General features: G+C 45.2%; 1 protein-coding gene across 3 annotated transcripts in view; it reads right to left on the bottom strand.

Annotated features, from left to right (window-relative positions):
• macf1a (microtubule actin crosslinking factor 1a) overlaps nucleotides 1-22,937 on the bottom strand; it is a 198,271-nt gene that overhangs the window by 118,316 nt on the left and 57,018 nt on the right. For 2 of the 3 annotated variants that reach the window (XM_030082193.1, XM_030082195.1), the window contains exons 2-3: nucleotides 6,376-6,437; nucleotides 814-903 (exon numbers count right to left, since the gene is read on the bottom strand). In XM_030082193.1, coding sequence (XP_029938053.1) covers nucleotides 814-903; nucleotides 6,376-6,437 — 152 coding nt within the window. Of the gene's footprint in view, nucleotides 1-813; nucleotides 904-6,375; nucleotides 6,438-8,653; nucleotides 8,937-22,937 lie in introns of those variants that run through there. The other variant, XM_030082194.1, reaches the window with a different exon arrangement.

Genomic DNA, 22,937 nt, shown 5'->3' with positions numbered 1-22,937 from the left:
AACACTCAGTGCTGCTTCATTAACATCTCAGCTACTCTGCAGGAGACGGCCTCTGTGAGGTGTTCAGGGACCTCTGGAAATTGCACTATCTACATGTTCCCAGTGTGTGATGCATTTATGGACATCTGTAAACAACCTTTATATAAATAAAAACTCTCTCTGTGGGGTTTCATATCTGAGCCTGACACAAACCCAAATTCCTCACTGTGAAGTGAGAGTACCAACCACTGCACCACCGCACCGACCGCAGCAGAAACATTAAATTTGCAGCGCTGCATGAATTGTTGTTGAGCTACAGATGAGGTGAAGGAAACCGACTCGACAGTGGACCACTTCCATTCGTCTTGTGTGTCGCCGTCACTTTCTCTCACGCAGGTCTGGCTTCATGCAGGCGGCGCTGTCAGGTGTCATGTGCAGGAATCCAGACAGACCACAGTCACTTCCTGTTAGCGTGCCTGGCTGCTGGGAGCGTCTGAGTGTCACACCGCGGCCACTCCGGCCGCCTGTCAGGAGGAGAGTGTTCACAGCGACGCGTTCTGCAGCGTCAGATCAGCAGGAGGCGGCTTCAACTCTCACCAGTGGAAAAGAAAACATGATGTGTTGGTCTTATCAGGGACATATTGTGCCATGCAAAGGCAAATAAGCCGAAGTGGTTGGCACTCTTCCCTCACAGTGAGAAGACCCCCGTTCGATAACCTGCATGTTGTCCATGAGCGTTCATGGGTCGTATTGTGCATGTTTATATGGGACAGTGACGGGATTCAGAAGCACTGACACTGGAATGAGATTGTTTTGAGACGGTAAGATCCATACCAGGGTGACTCCAGAGAGGACCTCCAGCAGTGAAATGAGGTTGTGTCCGTCCCTCAGGTCCTCGTACAGGTCTGTGATGTGCTTCCTCACCTGAGAGAGAGAGAGAGAACAGAGAGAATGAGTCAGACCTCCTGTCAGGCCCATCCACCCTCAGCTGGCACACAGGGCGACAGCGGCCAACAGACATGAGACACCAGCTGTGGCCGCCTGTCTCGGTTGCCATGGCGATGTCTCTACAGCAGGTCGGGTGGGAGACGGGGGTGTGGGGTCGTCGCTAGGGGCGACCGCTGACACGATGACTCCACAGTTTGACGGAGCAGAAGCATCAGAGCCGGTTTGGTTTGAAATGTGGGACACGAGGAGACGACGGAGCAGCTGATCGGAGCGAGTTACTGAAGATGAGAACCTGATTGCAGCAGATCGTTTCTTCACTTCACAGGCTCCACGAATAAAACATGCATCATTTGTTTTACATTTAATTAAATGTAGTCTGTCTTCATATGAAAAGAGCGGCATTGTTGTTGCTGAATCATGGCTATTTATTAATAAGGCAACTTATTCTCAACACCGGCAACAAGAGAGCAAAGCCTTATGGGAAAAAATGTACAGAAATAAAGAATGACTATGCAGAAAAATCTGCATGCAGCCTTCCTTCCTTTAGTTTATTCACTGTGACTTGATTAAAAGGTTCAAACCCAGAGATTTATAAATCTACAGACTGAATGAAACCCGGTAGAAAGTATCCTTAAATTCACAAAACCTGAAAGACTGATGTCAAAGTGCCAGTTTCCTCAAATGACTGGACTTATTTTATGTTTTAAAAATATCTTTTTTTAACCTTTTTTTTTCTTTCTATTGTTAGTTTTCAACTACAAATGTTTAACATAAGAAACAAACTAAACACACAACAATGTAAAAACTACCAGCTGGCAGCACAACGTGGATACCATTGTATCCCTGAGCCTTTAAACAAGGCTTTTATAGTGTTAATATATGTTAAACAGATGAAATGCAAGCAGGTAACAGGTTGAAATCAGTCACGTATGATATGACTGTCCCCCAATTTCAAAAAACCCTGAAACTGGATAAAGACTAGAAGCAGAGCTGATTTTCTGAATTCTTATGCTTTATTTACTCCTTAGTGGAAAAAAGCTGTATAAATTAAGATTTGTGCAGTTACCATTGTATTTGCTCTTTGTTTTATTTTGTTAAATCTCAACAACTGATGCTCCGTGACTTAATAAGGAAGGAATTTACACTGAAAAGAATAATAAGATCAGGAAAGAGGAAACCGAGTCACCATTAAAAAAAAGTCCTGAAAAACTACAATGGAGGCTTTCTCTCAGCGACAAAGTCGTGTGGAGTAAAGTTTCAGAAACAGAGAGAAGCTGGCACACCGTGAAGGTCAAACATTCATGGAAAAATGCTTCCAAACTGCAAACTCATCCAGGCAGAACAAGGACACCCAGACTCCCACCCACTGGTGCTACAGTCATGTTTCCACTTCACTGTTCTGCACGACCACATCCAACCACGAGGGGGCAGCACTGGCTCAAGAGTAGACAACGTCTCTTCACATCCCAAACAGAAATCATCCAGTCAAACTTGGCGTAAACTCATATTTATATGTTCCTAATCAGAGATGCTCTCGTGATTTTCTTTTGTCAGAGGAACCAGAGTTTAAAAGCATTTCTTTCTTCTTTTTTTTTTTCCGCTTCACCATTTGTACTCCTCAATAACCTCTCAGAAATGTTTCCATGTCTATTTTTCCTCTGTGTCTCACCTCACTCAGACGATCAAACTGGTGTTAATTAGATAACAGTGTTCGACACTGATGGGAAATATGTGATATTTTTATCCGAATGACTCCCGGTGTGTCAGCGCTGCCTGGCTCAGTGACATGATCCTGTTTATTATCAGCTCCATTAGTCACCGTTTGCTTACCAGCTGACTGTGAAACATCAGTTTTCCTGTGGTAAATGTGGGACTCCACTAGTAAATATTACATCTCAACCACCAACAAACTGCTAAAAATAAAGATCCGAACAGTTTATCTGCTTTTTTCATCATATAGACTCTTCCAGTGTGAAACCCTGAGCTGGTATAAAACAAGGGAAACGAGTTGGATAAATCTTTATATCACTGTCAAATGCACGTCTTCTTTGATAGGCATGTAGTGACAAATTATAAGTAGATAAATACATTCTTAAAAAGTTCAGTAAAATCCAAGTAAACAGAAGTCTGGATTCAAACCAGGTTCTGGAGAAGAGAGCAGTTAACCACTGCACAAAAAAAAATCCAGTTGTTGGTAAATAAATGTACTGAAGGCGTCAGTGTGTTTGATTACAACCATCTGCACTCGCAGCATCATTTGCTCGTGTTTAAAACTCCCGTAGTTTCACTTTGGCTCATTTGCCTGAAGACATAAAAGAAAACAAAGAGAATCCGCATGTGGTGAAATATCTTTGATCCAGCTGAGCTGCAGATAAGAAACTCTTCATCTGCGCAGGAAATAAAACATCTCACTTCCTTCTGACTTCTTGATCCCGGATTAGTCTTCACTGTGTCAACAGGCTGAGCGGCTGCATGCCAGCAGGTAGTCCAGAGGACCAGAGGACAGTGTTTACACTAACCTGAGTGTGTGTGTGTGTGCTCTGTATACATGCTGGCATACCTGGAGACACCCTGCACACCTGAGCACACCTGAGCAGCCGCTGGCATGCCCGAGCCTCACCGAGCAAACAGCTGATGTCAGTCAGGAGGCAGATCTCAGTCCGCTCTTTGTCTTCTCACTTTACTTCTGGTTTCCTCATTCTTTCTTTCCTTTCCTTCTTTCTCTGCCTCTGCTTGCCTGTAAATCCCCGCTGAGATGAAGGGGGTCTGCAGAGGCATCAGTCCTGGACAGCGCTCAATAGATTATGTAAAACACACCTCTCTGTCACGGGACATAATCGCTTTGACAATATTTTGAACCTGCGTAAAGCATGCTTTCATTCATTCATTCATTCATCCACTCCTCTCCGTCACTCCCACAATAAATATTAGCAGTGTGTGAACGACGGAGATGACAGACAACACATGCAGAGTGCAAATATTGAAAATTGTAGACCACAAGCTACCAATCTTAAAAGAACTGAATAAATCTAACCTGCTTCTTTAAAAAATAGCTCTTGTATGACTTTTGTTCTCCCTCAGTTGTGTCCGGCTCCACCTAAATGTATTATTGTAGCATGAACGTGATGCATTAACGGAGCAGTCAGCGCCTTGTGGTTCAGACCAATGAATCATTCACTTATTAACTTCAGCTCAACTCATATCAGTTAGTCAGAGGAAGGGGTTTTAGAATCTAGAAGAAGAATATAGAAGAAGAAGAAGCAACAGCAACAAAACAGCTGAGATAAACTAACGTAGTAAAGGTCATGTTTATTTAACAAATCAAATATTGTCAAGAGAAACATCAAAAGTACAAAAGTAATTCTTTAGTAAACCTGAAGAAATTGCAACATTTCCCTTATTGTTGTCCAACTTAGCGTTGGTTCAGTTCATTACAATTCAATCAAAATGGCTAAAAGCCACATCAGCTAACTAAATCAACCGAAGCAGTTCAGGTCCTCACAAATAAGCTACAGCGAACCGAAGAAACGAGAGACGACAGCAGAATGGAGGCTACTGTAATCCTGGAGGGAAGAGGTAGGTATTATATGTTATACCAGCGAGAGGCAGTGATTAACGGCCTCGTGTTTCACCATCACGTCTCTTTTCCAGCCAATCAGAGACGAGATACAGCGAACAGCCACCACCCAGGATGTCGGACACCCGGCGCTGTAACCACGGGGGCTTTTACCGCTTGGTGATGATTTAAGTTGTTGTCAATAATTCTGAATTACTCAGTCCCTCAGCTAATAACTCCAGGTCTAAACAGGCAGGAGAGGCAGTGAAACCTGGATTTGTCGGTACAGAGTGAGAGAGCCGCGCCGGCTGCGCTCACTCCTGGTCTCTGACCTACATTTCCCGTCTGCGGCACGCCGGGCAGTGCCAGCTGATACGGGGACACTCTGCGGCCGGGCAGCAGTGACGACAGTTGTTTGCAGAGTTATGGGGTCAGACAGAACCTCAGTTGTCAGGTCATGTGACTGAAATACCCAGCATTCCCCTCTCAGGGACACATACTGTACTTGATGTGCGAGACGGGAGCGCAGGTGTGACACACGAAAAACAGCTGCTCCGGAGAACCGTTCACAGCTGGAGCGCGTTACAAATCAGCCTTTCTTCTGGATTATCGTCTCAAGAAGTAAAACAATCTGCGTCTCACTCTTCATGTTTGACTCAGATTCAAGTGTTTTGCTCATGTTTTGACTTGAATCAAGAGCAGTACTGATCTCTGAGCGTTGAAAAAAATTCAGCCTTATTGAGCTTTGATTGCTTTTATTCAAAGAGCCACACATAAGCAGCTCATTCAGACATTCGAATCACTTTCGACAGTCTGACGATCAATATTTCATGATCCTCGTTCCAGTAAGTGTTTGTAAACTCCAAACTGCAGTGAAGTATTCATTCATTCAGTTTAACCACTGCATGCTGAACATGACGGATGCGTCAGTGCAGCCAGACGAAGGAGAGATTCAACAAAAGACACCAAATGACTCAGACGCTCATCCGTACACACAAACAAGCAAACGACCACGGATTTAACTAAACCAGGAGACTGCGGGAGGCAGACATGATTCAACACAACACAGGAGGATCTGCACCAGGAACAAGGTCACAGTTCTTCATTTCCTACAACTGCAGCTCGACCGGCAGCAGTTTAGCCTTCGTCAATGTGTGCAGGTGAAAAAGTGCTTTGTAAATTCCAACCGATACCTGAAGCTTAACACAAAATGATATCACCCTCTTAGCTGACAAAGAGCAACGTCAAGAAAGCGGAAATTATTTAAATACTGTGACAGATTTATCCATTATAGCATTGTCTGAGATATTTGTTGAGCAATAACATTTTATTAACTAAATTATGTGTCAATAAAGTCTCCAGTTATAATAAAAAAAACTTTGATGACATAAAACAAACAACGTATTATTATTTCACGTTGTTAAAATGTGATCCCTGTTTATAGTGATGGAGATCTCTGCTCTTGCAGCATCATGTTTTCTTAAACCGTCATTCTTTCAAAAACAACAAAAACATCAGCTAATATTGAACAACTATCTACAATATTTTCAGTCAAAAATGACAAATTGCAACACATTTTATTTGTGGAGGTGGACAAATAAAGATGAAAACCTGGCCTGCAGTGGTGAGATGAATCATGACCGCTCAGCATGTGAGGTTATAATAAACTGCAGTTTCTGTGTGTGTGTGTGTGTGTGTGTGTGTGTGTGTGTGTGTGTGTGTGTGTGTGTGTGGAATTATTGAACGCTGTGACTTCTTCTCAGCACAAACACTGAGCACGTGGCGTTAATACTTTCAGTAAATATGAGTGTGATTTAAACCCGGGCCCTACACACTCACACTGATGTTAAGTAACACTGTAAACCCAGAGAAGCACTTTGAAAGACACGTACCTTGATGAGATGCTTGTTGACCCATTTTGTGAAGGTTTTCTTCTGCACCCTGTCCCGCTCATCTGAGGACAGACAGAACAGAAGGAGGTTCATTAAAGAGTCAGAAGCATCGACGCCGCATCCGCCATTATTATTCCAGTCAATAGTGGCTGATGTCAAAAAACAGCAACCGGCTGAGGGAGACTGGTGTTTTTCTGAACTCAAACTCAGGAAACTCCTAAATAACAGAAGGATTTGTGTTTGTTCCCAGCTCAAAAATTAAGATGTGTTTAATTCAGACGGGAAAAAAGTGTCACTATGCTCCCACTGGTAGCCATCATCAGCGGCTTTAGCAGCAGCTCGTACTGAGTCACTCTGCACTGGAAAACAAAAACAGCACCCCTCCGGAGAGTTAATACACAAACTCATGTTGAGGACAGCGAGCAAGTCCTTCCAGTTCATGGATAGCAGCTCTATTACAGTTGTCACACTGTCAAGATCTCCATCCAGATGGAGCTGCAGGTCTTCACAGGCCAGCGCAGTGAGGCAGGCCGGCCAGGAATAGAGCCTGATGCTGAGACACCAGTGTGTTATCTCGCCAGACCACCACCACCACGTCCTCCTCCCGCCTTTCCACAAATCACCACACATTTTCCATTCCCATCACTCTGCTAAATATCTGACCTTCCTGCTTGACAAACAGTGAAATACACTCTCAGATAGTTGGATTTGAAGACGGAGCAGTCCGAGGTTTGAGTCCTAAGACTCACTCTGAGTTGTATTCTTGATTTAATGTGAGCTCAGTTTCGAGTGGTGATACTGGTGAGAAAATGTGAAAAGATGCTGAGCAGCATCCGGCCCGCTCCGTCGTCTTTAAGTGGAGAGTGAGGAAAATGGAGTCCATGCTGTTGTCTCTGGTCGCTGTGCAGAAAAACCTAAAGGTCAGCACGAACTCCAAGAAAGCAGGAACAAGCCGTGGCTCCTCTGGTCCAACACCCACAAAATCTATTACCATACCAATGACAGTGTAACACAAGGCTGTCGCTGTTTGTTTTCATAGTGATCATCGTCTGAAACTTGTAGCAGAAGTAACTTTCTACTGATGACCAGATGGGCAGACAGATTATGGTGTTACACAAATTGTTTCTGGCTAAAATAACAAAATGTCTTCTTTTTTTTTTTTTTTTTAATAGAGTTTTTAAATTTTGCTCAGCTGAAAAATGATTGTGGGATGACTTAAAATTGTGACACAAACAGCTTTTCGACATGGTAATCAAGCATCAGCTCACAAATTGAGGAGAATAACTGCAGTAATCTATATTGTGCATCTCAGGGAAAAAATACATATAATCAGCGAGTCACCAGATGGAAAGTCTTTTTTAAAATGCAAGAGTGTTTTTAACAGTAATGACGTCTTTTTAGCCTTCTAATAATGTTCATATTTGCCTTTTGACAAGTTGTAAGATGGTAACTTAAACAGTTGAAACATGCTGAATGACAGAGGAGGATTTCTTTTCCCTCCAGAACATCAAACTCTCCCTTCCAGCCAATCAGAGAGGGTCCTGCTGCAGGTACGACACTTCCTGCCACAGTGAAGTCACGCCAGAGCACCCATGTGGAAACAGTATCACTTCCTCCTCTGAAATATCTTATTTACCTTACACACACACACACACACATGCGCGCACGCACGCACGCACGCACTCTCACAGACACACAGACACACACAGAGTTTACACAGAGAAGCCCTCCCAGTCACAGAACACATATTTCAACATGCCATTGTGAAATAGTTTCACCACTGCAACACGCCTAAATTCCCAAACCTGCCCGGGTAGCTGATCGAGTTAGCCTTGAGGAAAGACTCAGGGTTTTAAAGGTAATCAGGTCACACTCACGGGCGTCGGCAACACACACTCACACACACACACATTATTATTCATCCAGATGTACTCATGAGATCTCTGTATCAGGATTTTTAGATTTAAAAAACTGAGACTGAAGTCGTGACGACAGACGTGTGAGTGACAGCCGCGGAGAGGCGCTCATTCATCTACAGAGGAGGGCATTGTTTCAGCGAACACACACACACACACATACAAACACACCCCCTTTCTGAGCAGTAAACACAACAAACCTCTTGCTCTTCGGCCTTCAAACCCACAGTGATCACCGCCATGCTTAGGAAACTAATCACCCGTGTGTGTACACACACTCACACAGTGAAGCACGTGGTGACAGGAGCTGGCAGCATGTAAACAACCACTATACACACACACACACACACACACACACTGACCTGCACAGCACATGAGCGAGTACAGGTGAGCATTGAGGTGACATTCGTCCCTGTAGTCGGGCCACATCGCTCTCCCTCCTCCTGTAATCAGGCTTTCATTTGATGCTGCATAATCCGAGCCAGAAGTCAGATAATTATAGCAGCAAAGACGTTGTTGGCGGTAAAGCAGGGTCCACGTATTCAAAACTGAAAGCTGCGGGGCGAGCGTGAGAGCGGCAGGAGAGCTCTGGCAGGTAGGACCAGTTTGAGGAATCTCTTCTGATCGGTCACGGCGTGATTCCTCTGCGGCTGACCGGTTGCCTCCCTCCTCGCCATGTCGCCCTCCCTCCGGCCCTCGGCCCTCTCTCCACACGTCCCTCGCACTCCTCCACAGCAGCAGTTGCTCTCACACGTGTGTGTGTCAAAGTCAGCGGCGGCTCCTCCCCTCCGTACAAAAAAAGGGACAGCCTCCTGATCCTGGGCTCCACTTCCTCAGCCAGCAGGCTCGCTCTCTCTCTCTCTCTCTCTCTCTCTCTCCCTGTCACTCGTTCGCCGCCGCTCTCTCCGTCTCCGTCTCTGTTTTCAGGCCACAACAGACGGTCTGTACTGTGACTGCAGCTGACGGTGGCTCTGCAGAGCTGCAGGGGTGCTCGGGGAGTTTGTCCCCTCCTACAATGCCTTCCCGTCTCTGTGCGTAAGTAGGCAACTCTCCTCGCTGACGTGCAGAATCCAGTGGGACAACTTTCTCATATCCATCTGCCCTTTTTTTCAGCCAGACGATGCTGCATAAACACACAGCTTCACTGAACAGGTTGAGACTAAAAGTAAACTGAAATCCTGAGAGATCCTGCCTGCGTGATGCAGAGACGTTGTTATGAAGACGACGTTGTGTTTCACGCCGATTCTGATGATGTAATTCACTTGAGTCCCTTTTGCTTGGCTGGAAAACAAAATGCTCAGAAGTGGTTTGTTTTGCTCCAGTGTGTCTGGTTCCAGCTGACAGAACCCAGATGCAGCAGCTCCCTGATATCTCAGCTTCCTTGGATTTGACGTTTGTCCTCACAGGAAACAAACGAACTTCCCGGCTCTCTTCTGAAACAAGTTTTAAGGCTTTACTGCTCCGAGGACGAGCTCTGCCGCCGAGTTGAGATGGACTTTCCTCTCATGGAGAGGCCGGGTGGCCTTGTGACGCCATTTAATCTAATCGTGAGAGGAAAAGCAGAGTCCTTCACCTCATTAGTGTGAGTGTCTGTCACAGACATGAAGAGAGACCTTGCTGAGATAGCTGGATCAGATCCACTGTTATGTCTTCCAGGAGGACACGGGCAGCGTTCAACATGTGATCGAACCAGAAGATTCACCGTTCAGCTCCGACACCTTTCCATGAAGCCGCCGCCTCACTCTGTCACTCCTTCATCATCGCCTCTCAGAATAGTTCAGCCGCGCCGACGCGCTCCTGAGCAACGTCAGCTCAGAAAAAGCGCGGCAACGGCATGAAGGTGGAGCGGCGGAGCGGGTCGGCCGGGAGGTCATGTGACCGGACCCGACGTCAACATGTGAGGAAGGACGGCAGCAGGTGCAGACAGAGACACACCTGAGCAGCCAGACTGTGACTCACTGGAACAGTCACAACAAACTAAGCAGCAGAAGCTCCTCCTCCTCCTCCTCTTCTTCTTCTTCTTCCAGAAGGGTTACTCCAATCACCTCCTCCCTCCTTTCTTCATCTCCTTTTGTCCTCTACATTTCTCCACAGCTTCTCCAGCAGCTCTCTCCTCTCTTTCCATCACAAAGGGACCATCCACACTAAAAATACCAGTCGGGAGCTTACGCCTCTAATACCGCGCAGCACGCTTATCCCTCGCTCCCTCCTTCTCTCCCGTTATCACCTCTAATCTCCCTCCTTCCTCGGCGCCGTCTTCCGGTCTTCTGCTTCTTCCTCTTGTGATTTAATCAACATTAAAAGTGGGCGGGTTGTTTCCAGTCGCCCTCTTTCTCTGCGTGTCCCGAGCCCTTTCACTCTTCCCTTCTTGTTGGGTTTGTCATGCTGCTCGGCTGCTCCCACGCTTCATTTATCCCTCCTCTGGTGACACTGGAGGACTGGCACCGGGCTCCATGCCGTTTTATTCTCCGTTCCCTTCCGCCTCTCTGGCAGCTACAAACACTGAATACTAAATTTTGAAGGTGAAAAAAACATGCTTCAAAATTGAAATTCATCCGACTGGAGGACATAAAACTTGATGATCTCCACCCAGCAATCAATCCTAAAGAGTAAAACTTCCTGTCTCCCCACAATGAGATGCTAATTCAGTCACACACTGTTTGTCTGTCCAGTTACCCAGAAACCTCATCCTGAAATCCAATCTGCCCCCCTGTGGCCACAGAAGAAAACAGCCGAAGGATTACAGCGTGATCTGCTTTAAATCTGATTTAGGAAAAGTCACAATATAAAAGGAAAACAGCAGCAGACGAAAACGCTGCGGAATCAAAGCAGCCAGACTGACGGCGCTTAAATAGTCTCCGTTAAACATTAACCGTTGTGATGAAGTTTTCTGACAGACTCAGAAGATAATTTCATGCACAATATAAATCTACAGAATGTAGACTGCAAAATGAAACAATGCCTCAAATTCATAACGGTTCAAGTTTCTCTGAATGAAGTGCAAAACAGGAGTAAAGAGACAAAACTCAACTGAACCTGCTGAAGTTTAACTGGGTTCAGAGTCCAAAGCGGTGAGTCAGTCAAGTTTAGGGTCTATGCAGCTTTATTACCGACTCCTATTTACTGAAGAGTTCATCTGTCCTAAAACTATTGAGAAACTCATTCTGGCAGAGCTGAAGCAGAAATTTGTCTTGTTAGCAGATTCTCTGGTGTACTTGAGTCTCTGGCTGGATGATACCGGAAAAAAAAAACCTGATCAATTTCTTCAATAAGTCAAACAACGATGTCATGAAATAAAACAAATCACTATTTTTGTCAGTTTTAAATGATTTCTCTTAGTTTTTAGAGAGAATACATGATATTAGAACTTTAATTGTCATTTAAATATTAATTTTGTGCCCTGCTGCTTGGGCGTCTGCCTGTCCCGGTCTGTCCGGGACACGTTTTGGTGTCTCCTTCCTCTCTGTCTCACGGGTTGGATTATCGTCCTGTCTGCTGTTTGGGTGTTGGCAGGTCGTTGGGAGCTGTCGGTTTAGTCACCGGCTGCTTGCTCAGCTTCAGGTTTTGGGCGACTGGTTCATGCTGGAGCATCGCTGAGCGGGGCACGATCTCTACTTCCAGGACAGTGGAGGACAGGGGGGGCGGGAGCGCTGTGCGTCTCAGAGCAGGTGGTTACTGTACGGCTGCAGCAGTACAAACATTAACAAGTGTTGCTACTCGCTGCTACTGTGCAGTGAGCTAACTTGGCATGGCTCTGGTCCAGCCTCATAAATGGCTCGGTGTGGAGCGGCTCTCATCATCCTTGGCTTTTCATATTGTCTATCAAAGCATGCACCGACGCAATCCATCAAAAAACCATGTTCCCTATTCCATCGAGGAAACATTATATCGTGATATATATCGTTTTAACACCCAGCTTCGCTTCAGTCACACAGTAAACAGAACATTTTAATCACTTCGTGTTACAAGGATTTTTATGTGTAAATTATCTAATTAATCCACCGAACATTGAAGTGTTGGCTAATCTTTTAATCCAGCACTGTACAGCCAGAAGACTGAGCTGATTTCAAAGAAAGTGTGAACCACATCGTCTACATATTTAACACATCACACACCAAAACACCGTGTTTAGCCGGGATTACCACTGTAACAGTTACCACAGGAAACCACAGCCGCACAGACGTTAAATTTAAATGTAAATCTGGAGGGACTTCCCACCTCCCCACGTGAACCGGTTTAACCTTCAAACTCTGCATCTATAAAGTTACTAAAGATGTTTGTTTTTACAAACTGTACAAGCACACAATTTGTTAAGAAATGCATGCAGTGCAGAGCAGAGCTCCGTGCATCCAGCTTGATATTGTTCTGCTTTTCAGTGACTGATTAACGATACTAAATGGGATAAACTACACTTATACAAGAAAGATGTACTTATGACACAACTTTTACATTGTATTTATATGATTATCTTTGTTAGATGAAGTGTTAAAACGAATAAACCTGAAGTACATGTGTGCGTGCGTGTTTTCCATGTCCGAACAGCCCTGACTGGAATGGAGCGGGAAAGGAAGATGGACAGATCATTTCTTTCGTCCCTCTTCATCACCCCATGCCCTCAGCATGTCTCTCCATTTCACTGACATGCTGTCATATTGTTCCAGAACTTTGTTTCCTTATTAACACGAGTTACAGTCCAACAATAAATGCCTCGCATCACTTACAACTGGCTGTGTTTTTCCAGTGTAGAGCCGATGTCAAGAGACACAGTCACATTAGTCACTGAACACAAAAACAGTCATGTTCGGGATCAACACATTTGAACCAACACCACAGGCCTGAATCGTAAATATTAGCTGCTACAGTTACATAATGAGCGACTTTATGAGCATTAGCTCAGAGGACACAATGCAGAAGTGAAAAGGAATTTCTTTAATTCTGAAAAACGCAGTGTTAAGTCAGCGTTTACGATAAGCATGGACTAATGAGACGTGTGACTAAAGTGAGCAGCTTACGAGCAGCACAGCGCCGCGTTGTTTACCGCTCAAGCAAGCAGGTTTATACACCAGTCAGAGCTGCTCATGTAAGCAAGGATGCACATGGAGCCAAGCCTCCAGCACGAGAGCAGAGACGTGACCCGATCACTTCAGACCAAGTGCTTCTCCTAAAGGGAGACGAATGTGGCTTCTTCTGCACTGACTCACGCAGCAGCAGCAGCATCCATCAGATCCTGCAGCATGAGAGCAGCGTCTCACTGTAACAGGAGATGAAGCCTTTATACTCCTCACAGCACGAGCCGCTTTACATTCCTCACAGCTAAAATAGAAAATGTGAGGTGACACGCCACAGCACGCTACTCAAACACCTTCAAATGTCATGCATGTGCTGAGCTAAAGGCTAATAGGCAACGCTGAACAACACAAACACACAACTATTGAGTGAGAAAAAGCTGGAGTGTTGAATCCTCCTTTTACAGAGGAGATCATTCAGAGAGGAGGATGAAGTTTCCTCTTCCCGTCTGCAGCATCTGGACAGAAACACGCTCAGGGCTCGCTTTACCTTCATCAGTGCCGGCCGGCCGGCGACGCCGGCGACAGCAAAACCAAACACCAGCTGCAGTCACAAAGTGAACCGTCACCACCAGGACCGGCGCCACCACGGCCGGGTCCAGCAGCAAGTCCATGATGAGGCTTCAAGTGACTGTGAGCATCCACAAAGTCCCACGACCAGAGTCTTTAACAAGGAGGAAGTCCCGTGAAAATAATAAAAAAAAAAAAAAACCTGAATCAAACGAAAGCTTCCAGGTTACATCTCAGGTCAGAATCATGACGATCCTCCTCCTCCTCTTTTCACTTCTTCTTTCTTCTCAACACCATAAAACTTTAGCAGCTGATCACTTCAGAGTCCTCCTCTCCGGGATCCCCTCCCTCCCTCTCTCTCTCTCTCTCTCTCTCCCCCTCGCTCTCTCGGTGAATTCCTTTCCCCTGAAACAAGCCGCCCGACTGAAGCTGATACTCAGTGCACCGTTAGAAAGCTGGTGAATAAATGAAACGGGAGCAAACGGACGGAAACGTGCATCTCTTTTTGGTGTGTGGTCGACTCGTCGTGTCTGGAGGAAACCACACAGGAGATACACAAGCATGAGCGAGCGTGCGCACACACACACACACGGAAATCAACAGGTGGGCTGATGAATGGAGCAAAGTGTTGGACCTCAGACTACATAATGTCAAAAAAATTAATGTACTTGTGCCAGTTATTTACAGAAAGTCAACTATTTATGCCGTCCTGCCAAGTTTAATAATGACTATAGAGCATTTTGTGCTTGAGTTTTAATTGGAGATGAATCTTTTGTTCCTCTATTCAAATACTTCCTCACAGCCAAAGCCAAAGTTCTGCAAATATGACATCTCTTCATCAAAGGTAAAAAAAAATATGGTAACCAAACACATTTGAAGGTGCAGGGATGGGGCTGGGTATGCAGACTATGCAGAATATTTTATCAATCACAAGGTAAATTTATTTTATACATTTATATTTATGTGAGTCTGTGCGAGTGTATCACAGCAACAGCTGATGCAGATAAGCGTCATTTCAGGGGCTGCACACATTGATAGCAGTGAGAGTGTGTGTGCGTGTGCGCACACCAGAGTGTGTACCTCAGTGTTTACCTCTGTTGCTACGAGTGAGCAATGCATCCTGTCTGTGATATTCTTGCCAGCTATCTCTGACTGATGTCTGCTGCCCGACGTCGCCTTCAAAAGCTTCAGACAGAAGCGGAGGACATTAAACCGGGGTGACCACAGAGTGTGTTTCTGTGTGTGTGTGTGTGTGTGTGTCTCATCACAGTGTGATTCAGCATGATTCAGCAGGCACACAGTGGGCAGGGGGTCCTCGAGTTACTCTCACCTCGTGGGGTATTGAGCGTCACCGTGTGTGTGTGTGTGGTCAAGTTATGAAGTGCAGTTTTCTGTCGTAGCAACCAGGAGACCAAACAGCAGCACAATACAGCCCAGGACAATTAATCTCTGTCAGAAGAAGAAAGCTCCGCCAGATTTCACTTTTCTCCCAGAATAACACTGCTATACCCTCAACAATCACAGCACAGAGGAATACACAGCTATCACTACTTTTTGCTCAGTAGGGATGTGTGTAATTACTTGGCCAAAGGATTAACAGTCTGAAACTGTCGTCTCGCGAGATGTAACCAAAATATTAGTAGGTTAAACCAATTAGACTCTTTCTTTTATATAAACAGATTAACTGAGCCATCAGACAGGAATCCCACAATCCCCAGCAATCCTGTGACCCGTCCTCTCACAACACCTAATTCAAGCATTTACAGCCAAAGCATGGAAAAACCTGAAGATTACAAGCTATGAACCTAAATAGAAGAGGAATAATCATATTTCACCTGATTTTTAAATTACAAATGGCAGATAATGTAATGTTGATGAGCTCTTTTCTCCTCTCACCGCCACTCCTCTCACTCTCCTCTCATCAACAGAGAAAACAGAATTCATTCCCTCACTCGGGCGCTGAAGCTTTCTATCTATCTCCAGATCTGTTCATCAACAATGAAGCCTCAGTCTAAAGTTTAAACAACTTCATTGGATTTATTTGCCACATCGATTTAGAGCGTTACAACTATTGGAGGCAAGAGAAAAGAAAAATGTTTCTTTATGCTGCAGATGGTGTTTTCATCAGCCTCCTGTCAGCTGTTACTAATCGTTAAATATACAACACATTGTCTCCTTACAAGATTAACCGGCAGTAATCAGAGGCCAGCATCTGCAACATGTTTTCCTAATTAATTTACTGACCTAATCTAATTTTAGATGTTATTCGAGAAATGAAACATTCAGTAACGCGGCTGAGCCTGAATATGAGTCGATATGAGTGATACAGAAACCATGCAGCCAAGTTAATGTCACTGTTGAATAAACTATAATACTTTATTTTCATTTTAGCCAATAGTTACCGAGGAGTCCTTTCTGTCTAAAAACAACCTCTGTACCTGCTCAGTCCAGTAAATTTGTTAAATGCATGTTTGTGAGGCAGAATTCCTCCAGTCAAACAAAGTTCACGAGAAAAACAGAGCATTATGCATCATTGAGGTTTCACTGTTAAAAGCAAAATAAAACAGCATCTGAGTCAACAGAGTGGATTCTGTTTGACAATGTTTTGAAGGAATATATAGCCAAAAAAAGGTGTAAATACAAGTTGAAAAAAGACAGAGGGGCAGTAATTTAGAGTAATAAAATGAAGAAATTAGTGAAAACTGAGAAGAGAGTGAAGAAGAAAGTCAGCTCCAGCTTCTCGTAGTAAAGAGTGTGTTGTCGCCACTGTGGGGCAGAAGAGACCAACATGTGTGTGTGTGTGTGCTGAGCAACATTCAACAGTCAAACCAGGACTGGAAAATCAGACATCTGTTACTCTTCACTATTGCACACTGTTCACTGACACAGCAGTCGACTGTGTACAGCTGTTTTCACCGACTTCACAGTGGTTTCTACTGACGTCACAATTAAATTATAACTCCATCGGCATTAATGTCACATTTTCATCTGGCGAATCTGAATCCACACAATACGACAACCTGCAGGAAATTTATACGAAAAGAATATTTCAATTTAGCTGCACACGTGTAGAAAAAACATGAATATACTTCTGTCACATGTTACAGTGACTGAAGTCAAACCTGCTGCTGCTGCATATATGTCAACTCTCAGGGTCAAAAGGTCAGGGGTCCACTTCCAGCCCCTTCAGCTGCACAAAACGCTGCAAACCACACATGCACCAGGAGCCAGGGTTGTAACAAAGCCCCGGGGTGATATCAGACTACAGTATGAGCTCCAACAAGAGCAAGGAAAGAGAAAAAGAAGGAGAGATGGAGGGATAAAGACGGATGCAGGAGGGAAGAGCACGGCACTGCTCACGTGGGTCTCTGTGTTTGTGTTGGTGAGTCAATGAGCCTTTTCATTCAGATATCACACTGAGAAATCTCAAACTCCCAGACAGACAATAAAAACACACCAGCCTCTGTGACCGATGTGTACAGTCGCTCTACTCTGTCTGCTTTCACTCTATTGACAGAATATAACCGATGTTTGATGAAAGCTCAGGTAATTAAATGATGTGGATTCCTCCCGCTTGGGTTTACTCGTCAATACGCTGCTTCTATTAGCTCGCCTTCGTCTCCGTCCTGGGTTTATTGCTGCAGACTGTTGTGTCTCTCCCTCCCCCCGTATGGCTCCATCCTTCCAGTCAGCATCCTTTACACAGCAAGGTCACCCTGACCCCACACACACACACAAACACACACACACACACACACACACGCACAGTCACAGTACTGGATCACCTTCTCACACATGCACAGAAACACATAAATGTGTTGGACTTGCACACATGCAGTCGCTGCACTATGCCATCCTGTGACGAGGAAACATTTCACACACACACACACACACACGCCATGCAGCGCAGGCTGTCTCACACACTTTATCAGCGTATGGAAATAATCTGAAGCCCAACCACACTGAAGCAAAATGTACCGAGCTGCCATAGAACCATAACCACATTTGTCCATGTCTCATTCTCTACTAAAGCCTCAATTCTCCTTTATTTTCTTGTTGCACACTTTAATGAGACAAATATTAACTTAATGGCAGCACCAGCGGGAACCGACTGTTAATATACTGGTCCTAATAAATATGAGATTGCGCAGCACTGCAGCTGTGCAAAGGCCCGATGCCAACGGCAGGAGGAAGTGGAAGAAAAAAATAAGTCTATGAAGGGCAGAGGAGAGAAAGAGCAGCAGGATGAGGAAAAGGACGGTCACGTCACAGTGATGAGTGCTGTAACCTTGGATGTCCAGGTTCCAACAACATTATCCCAAATATTACAGTCCTCCTCCTCTTCCTCCACTAAGAACTATGAGCTGAACTCAGCTGCCTTTACAGTGATTGTTTACAGAAATATGTTGAGGATCCTGGTTTTTACCTGAAACAAGCAAAGTGTCATTATTTTCATCCCTGTAAGAATCATCGCGACAGTAGTCACGCCTGAAAGTTCAATTAAATCTTGTGCATTAATCACGAGATGAAGTTAGGTAATCTGTTCTGCATGCGAGCTTTACTTTTGAAGACCAAATTATTGAAAGCAGCTTGAGAATCTTCTGCTTTGGACAAAAAACAGGATAATTATCATTTGAAGAAATCAGAAAAATCTTGATTTAGAAAAGACCTCAACATTTTCTAACGCTTTAAATTCAAAACTGAACAAAGAAAACCTCCATCAGAGCATCCATAAAGGAAGAAGCTACAACTTTGGTTTTCTGTCTCATATGGGATGTATATTGAGGTTTCTAAAATATCTCAATTAGACAAAATCCAGAATCCAACCAACAGTTCAATGACAACCAGGATTCAAGTGTACATGTAAATGCACGTTATAAAAGTGCACAGCTTTTCAAGCATCCTTTAACTACCAGTGCTAAAGCCATAAAGGACATGACAGAATATCAGATACGTTTCAGCCAGCACTAATAACAAGTACAGCTTTTTGAGCTGAAGAAACCACATTTACATGTGAATGAAAGTGATTTGGAGACCGCAGACATCACACAGCTGCATGTGTTGTGACCGTGTTGCTGCCAGCTTCCCACAGTTTCCTGACAGCTGTGTGGACCTCGACATCCATCCAAGCAAAAACATCAGAAATACTTCCTGACAGGAAACCCAATCATCCGCCGAGCTCTGACCTGCCATCAAACCCCTCCATCCCGGGACTGATCCGCTCGGAGAGCAGCGTGAAGATGAGAGGAAGGCAACATCAGGCCTTGATCCGATGAAATTACTTCATCAGGAGCTTTCGTTATGCAGGGGCCTGCTGAACATTCAGTTCAGCGGTTCAGAGACTGAGGAGGAGCTGCTGTTCTGCTCGCACTGCAGAGGCGAAACGTCAATGGAAATTCTGTCAGTTGGAGCCACTCTGAAAGGCATCCAAAATTAAGAAACACCTCAGAGGCCCTCTGCTTTGCTGCAGTACCAAACCCTGCCGTTAGGGGGCAGACTGAGTTCAGCTACTCAGCTGCAGGACTCCACTTTTCTCCAGAGATGCAGCAAAGATTATCTAACATCTTTTCTCAGATGAAAGCCAAGTAAAGTGCCATGCTTGACTTCAGAAACAGCAGAGTTTGGTTCCAAACAGCCTTAATGAATGAACTGGAGTTAGAGCTACAGAGAGACACAACTGAAGAATTTATCCCAATAAATCCCACTAAAAAGCTGAAGATGAGTACAGGGAGCGACGGCTCTGCTCCACCCAGGCAAACTTATTTGGCATCGCTGGGCCGAACAGGCGTGAGCAGTGGAGCTCAGACTGCTGCTCCTTCAGCCATAACTATTCACATGTGAGCAAACTGAACATGATCATCAGCGCAGCACAATATTTGGTTAATGCACAATGAGATGCATGTTTCAGTACATGTAGTGCTGCATTCAGGAGCAAAAAAAAAAAAAAAAAAAAAAAACTCTTTCTGTCCTGTTTGGCAGGCAGCACCAGTCTCCACTCTGTTACCTGCTGTGGTCTCTTCAAGCGAGATGAACACATCCAAAGCTTCCCTGCGCTGCTAATGCTGACAGTTAAGTAAGTTATGTTTTGACAGCAGGCCTGAGCGGATGGCTGCGCTCGTTCTAAAGAGCAGGCAGAGACAGAGCCAGCAGTCATCCGACAGACAGACAGAGAGAGAGAGAGAGAGAGAGAGAGAGAGAGAGACAGAGGGGGCAGACAAACAGAGAGCGATACCCTGAGATGCCATTAAGAGATTAAGTGGACGGTGAAACAGAAGAGGAGCGAGGACAAGTGCAACCCCCACATAAACCAAGATGGATTAACAGGAGCTGACTTGAGGGCTCACACACACATACACACACACACACACACACACACCAGTAGCAGAGAAATGACTGAGCAAGCGTGGACAAGCAGGAGTCACCTGCAGACAGACATGAGGTCAGAGTTCAGGTTTCTCAGGTATGGCTTTAAACACAGGGCTCAAAAAGGTGGAATCCATCACATGGAAACCACAGCTCTAATCCTCCGTGGAACAACAGAGGACACACATGACCAGACAGCTTCATGTTGCTAATAGCTGCCTTCTATTAGGCACCAGAAAATATGTCAGTTTAACAGTTTCTTTGACGTACAAACAGTTACAGAGCGAGCTGAAGCTCCAGACTTGTCAGAAGACTCGGTCCCTGAGGCTGTGCTTGTAACACGTAGGCAGCGTCAGAATAAAACCCGGCATATAATCACTCCACAGGAACATGTGCTGCTGCAAGCAGCGCTAGCTCGCCACGCTCAGGTCAAACTGACATTGTTCACCCAGAGACGCTGTGGTCCGGGTCTGACGATGATGATGGTGCTTCATGAATGTGAAGGTTTCAGGCATTTATTGAAGAACGTTTTGAATGAGTACACCGCGTCAGGAAGCCAAATGACTTCCACAGCCACGTTCCCTCTGCCAACGACGATGTTGTCTCAACTCCCCCAACAGAGACAAGAGCTGTATTTCAGGGAATATAGCCCATGTAGGTTTTCTTAGCAGAGACATGAAGACATGACAAAGAAATGAGAAAAATGTGGGATGGAGAAAAAAAAAAAAAAAACTCTCCAGGCCGACTTCAACTTTGGGAGTCAAACTGGGTCACCGACCCTGCTGCAGAGACCACAAACGTCAGGAGAGAAACCCTGCTTCTGCAAGCCTCAACTCCTGCATAGCTAAATTCAATTACTTGGCTGAAAAAACAGGAAGGCTTTCTGGGCAAATACACCCAGAAATACATGCAGAGAGAGACAACACAGCGGAGAAGCTGCTGTTTTTCAGGAAACAAAGTCCAATTACGCCTGTCCTTTGTCTCACCCTGCATCAGAAACACAAAGGAACTTAAGCACAGTAAACATCCACGCTCCACTCCTCGGGGCTACAACCACACGGAGTACACAACACGTAATATCAAGAAGATGCCGGGCTTCTAGGAAAAACGGCATCCAGTGGGGAATACTTGATTAAGGCTTCAAAGGGCTTTAAAAAGACAATATGTTTGAGTACGATGTTAATAATAATTCACTGTAAGTTGCAGTAAAATCTCACAATTTTCTGAGACCATAATTTTTGTTAAGTTCAGCTGACAAGTCTTAGTTAAAATCTTCAGTTGTCCAAAAGTCTGTCCTGTCTGGGTACTGAAGACTGCCGTTGATTAAATAAAACAAAACAAAAAAAAAAAATGTTGAAGGTTCATCAAGGCCTTAAAGACTCCGACCTGAAAAAGCCGAGTATTCACAACATCACGGCTGATTTATTTCCGTGACAAACGTAACATGATGGATCTCGGCTCGGTTTGTTTGCAGCATAAATATACGAGGCCTGGCTGGAAGCAGGAAGCCTTCGCGACCTCTGCAACCCTCCTCTGTGAAACCTCACTTTCACCATCAGGCGCAGCAGCAGCATGAAAACAGTGGTGTTGACCTGTGGAGCGTTAACTGCCTGGTCAGGGCTGGTTTTGGGGGGGGGTTAAAGGTCAGGGATCAAGTCTGTGAGCAAGCAAAACCACAAAGCTGATGTCATGGCACGGTTTGATGACACGCATTTCACGTCACCTCCACCAATCCGCCGAAAGAAGACAAACAACTCTTTCTCAGCTGGAGTGGGAGGCTCGGAGACGGCTGCACGGATGGATGGTGGGAAAGGAGGGAGGAGACGGACTCGGCGAGAGGAAGGAAGGAAGGACCAAGAAAGGAGACAGATTTATGACTCTGTGACAAAGAGAAGCTTCATCCGAGCTCTTGGGCTTTAGGGCTTTAGATAATTGCAGGTTAATGAGCAGGAGAAGAGGAGGACGTCCAAAGAAACGTCACAATAGGGAAGAGAGAAAGAGACAGCAAGACACAAAAGAGACGGATGACAAGCGCAGAAACGTAAACACAGGTGGGAAACACTACAGAGATAAGGACAGATAAGGGAGGGTCACAGTCCAGGAGGAACTACAACATGAGGTGAAGGAGAGACGGACTGAAAAACGTGAGAAAACGTAATCCGACATAATGAGTCGCTGCTTCGCTTTGTGGACAAGATCCAGATGAGTGAATGAAAGAGAAACGGCGAAGAGGTCCAGGTCGAGGCGTCGGTGAGAGCCCGGCAGAAAGAGCAAGACATGTAAATGGCTGTGAGAGACAGCGAGTCGGACCGAGATGAAGAGGAAGAGAAACACTTTAGTGGATGGGGTCAGCCGATGGGAAAAGACCAGGCAGAAGGAGAAAGACAAAAAGCGAGGGAATAAAAGGGGCAGGGGCGAAGAATGTGAAGAGTGTACACAAATACAGGGGACCCAACAGCATAACCAGGGTAACCGGACCCTTCATTTTAACCCCAGCTGTTGTGGTTGCTATGGACACCTCTCAATTAGGGCCGCTGCCTCCGCCCCTCCACACACCATCCCGTCCTCCGGCCTCTCATTCAGCCACTTGACCTGACCTCCTGAAATAGCGGCGATTATGAGGCTGTCGGGGGCTTTTCCACCACCATCATGTCAACATTTACATTCAACCTGAAGGGGAGGGGGACTCCATTTTACGTTTTTATTT

Source organism: Salarias fasciatus, chromosome 22 (genome assembly GCF_902148845.1).
Source record: "Salarias fasciatus chromosome 22, fSalaFa1.1, whole genome shotgun sequence".
Classification (NCBI taxonomy): Eukaryota; Metazoa; Chordata; class Actinopteri; order Blenniiformes; family Blenniidae; genus Salarias; species Salarias fasciatus.
Note: the sequence above shows the minus strand (reverse complement) of the source record. Positions and strands in the feature narration are given on the sequence as shown.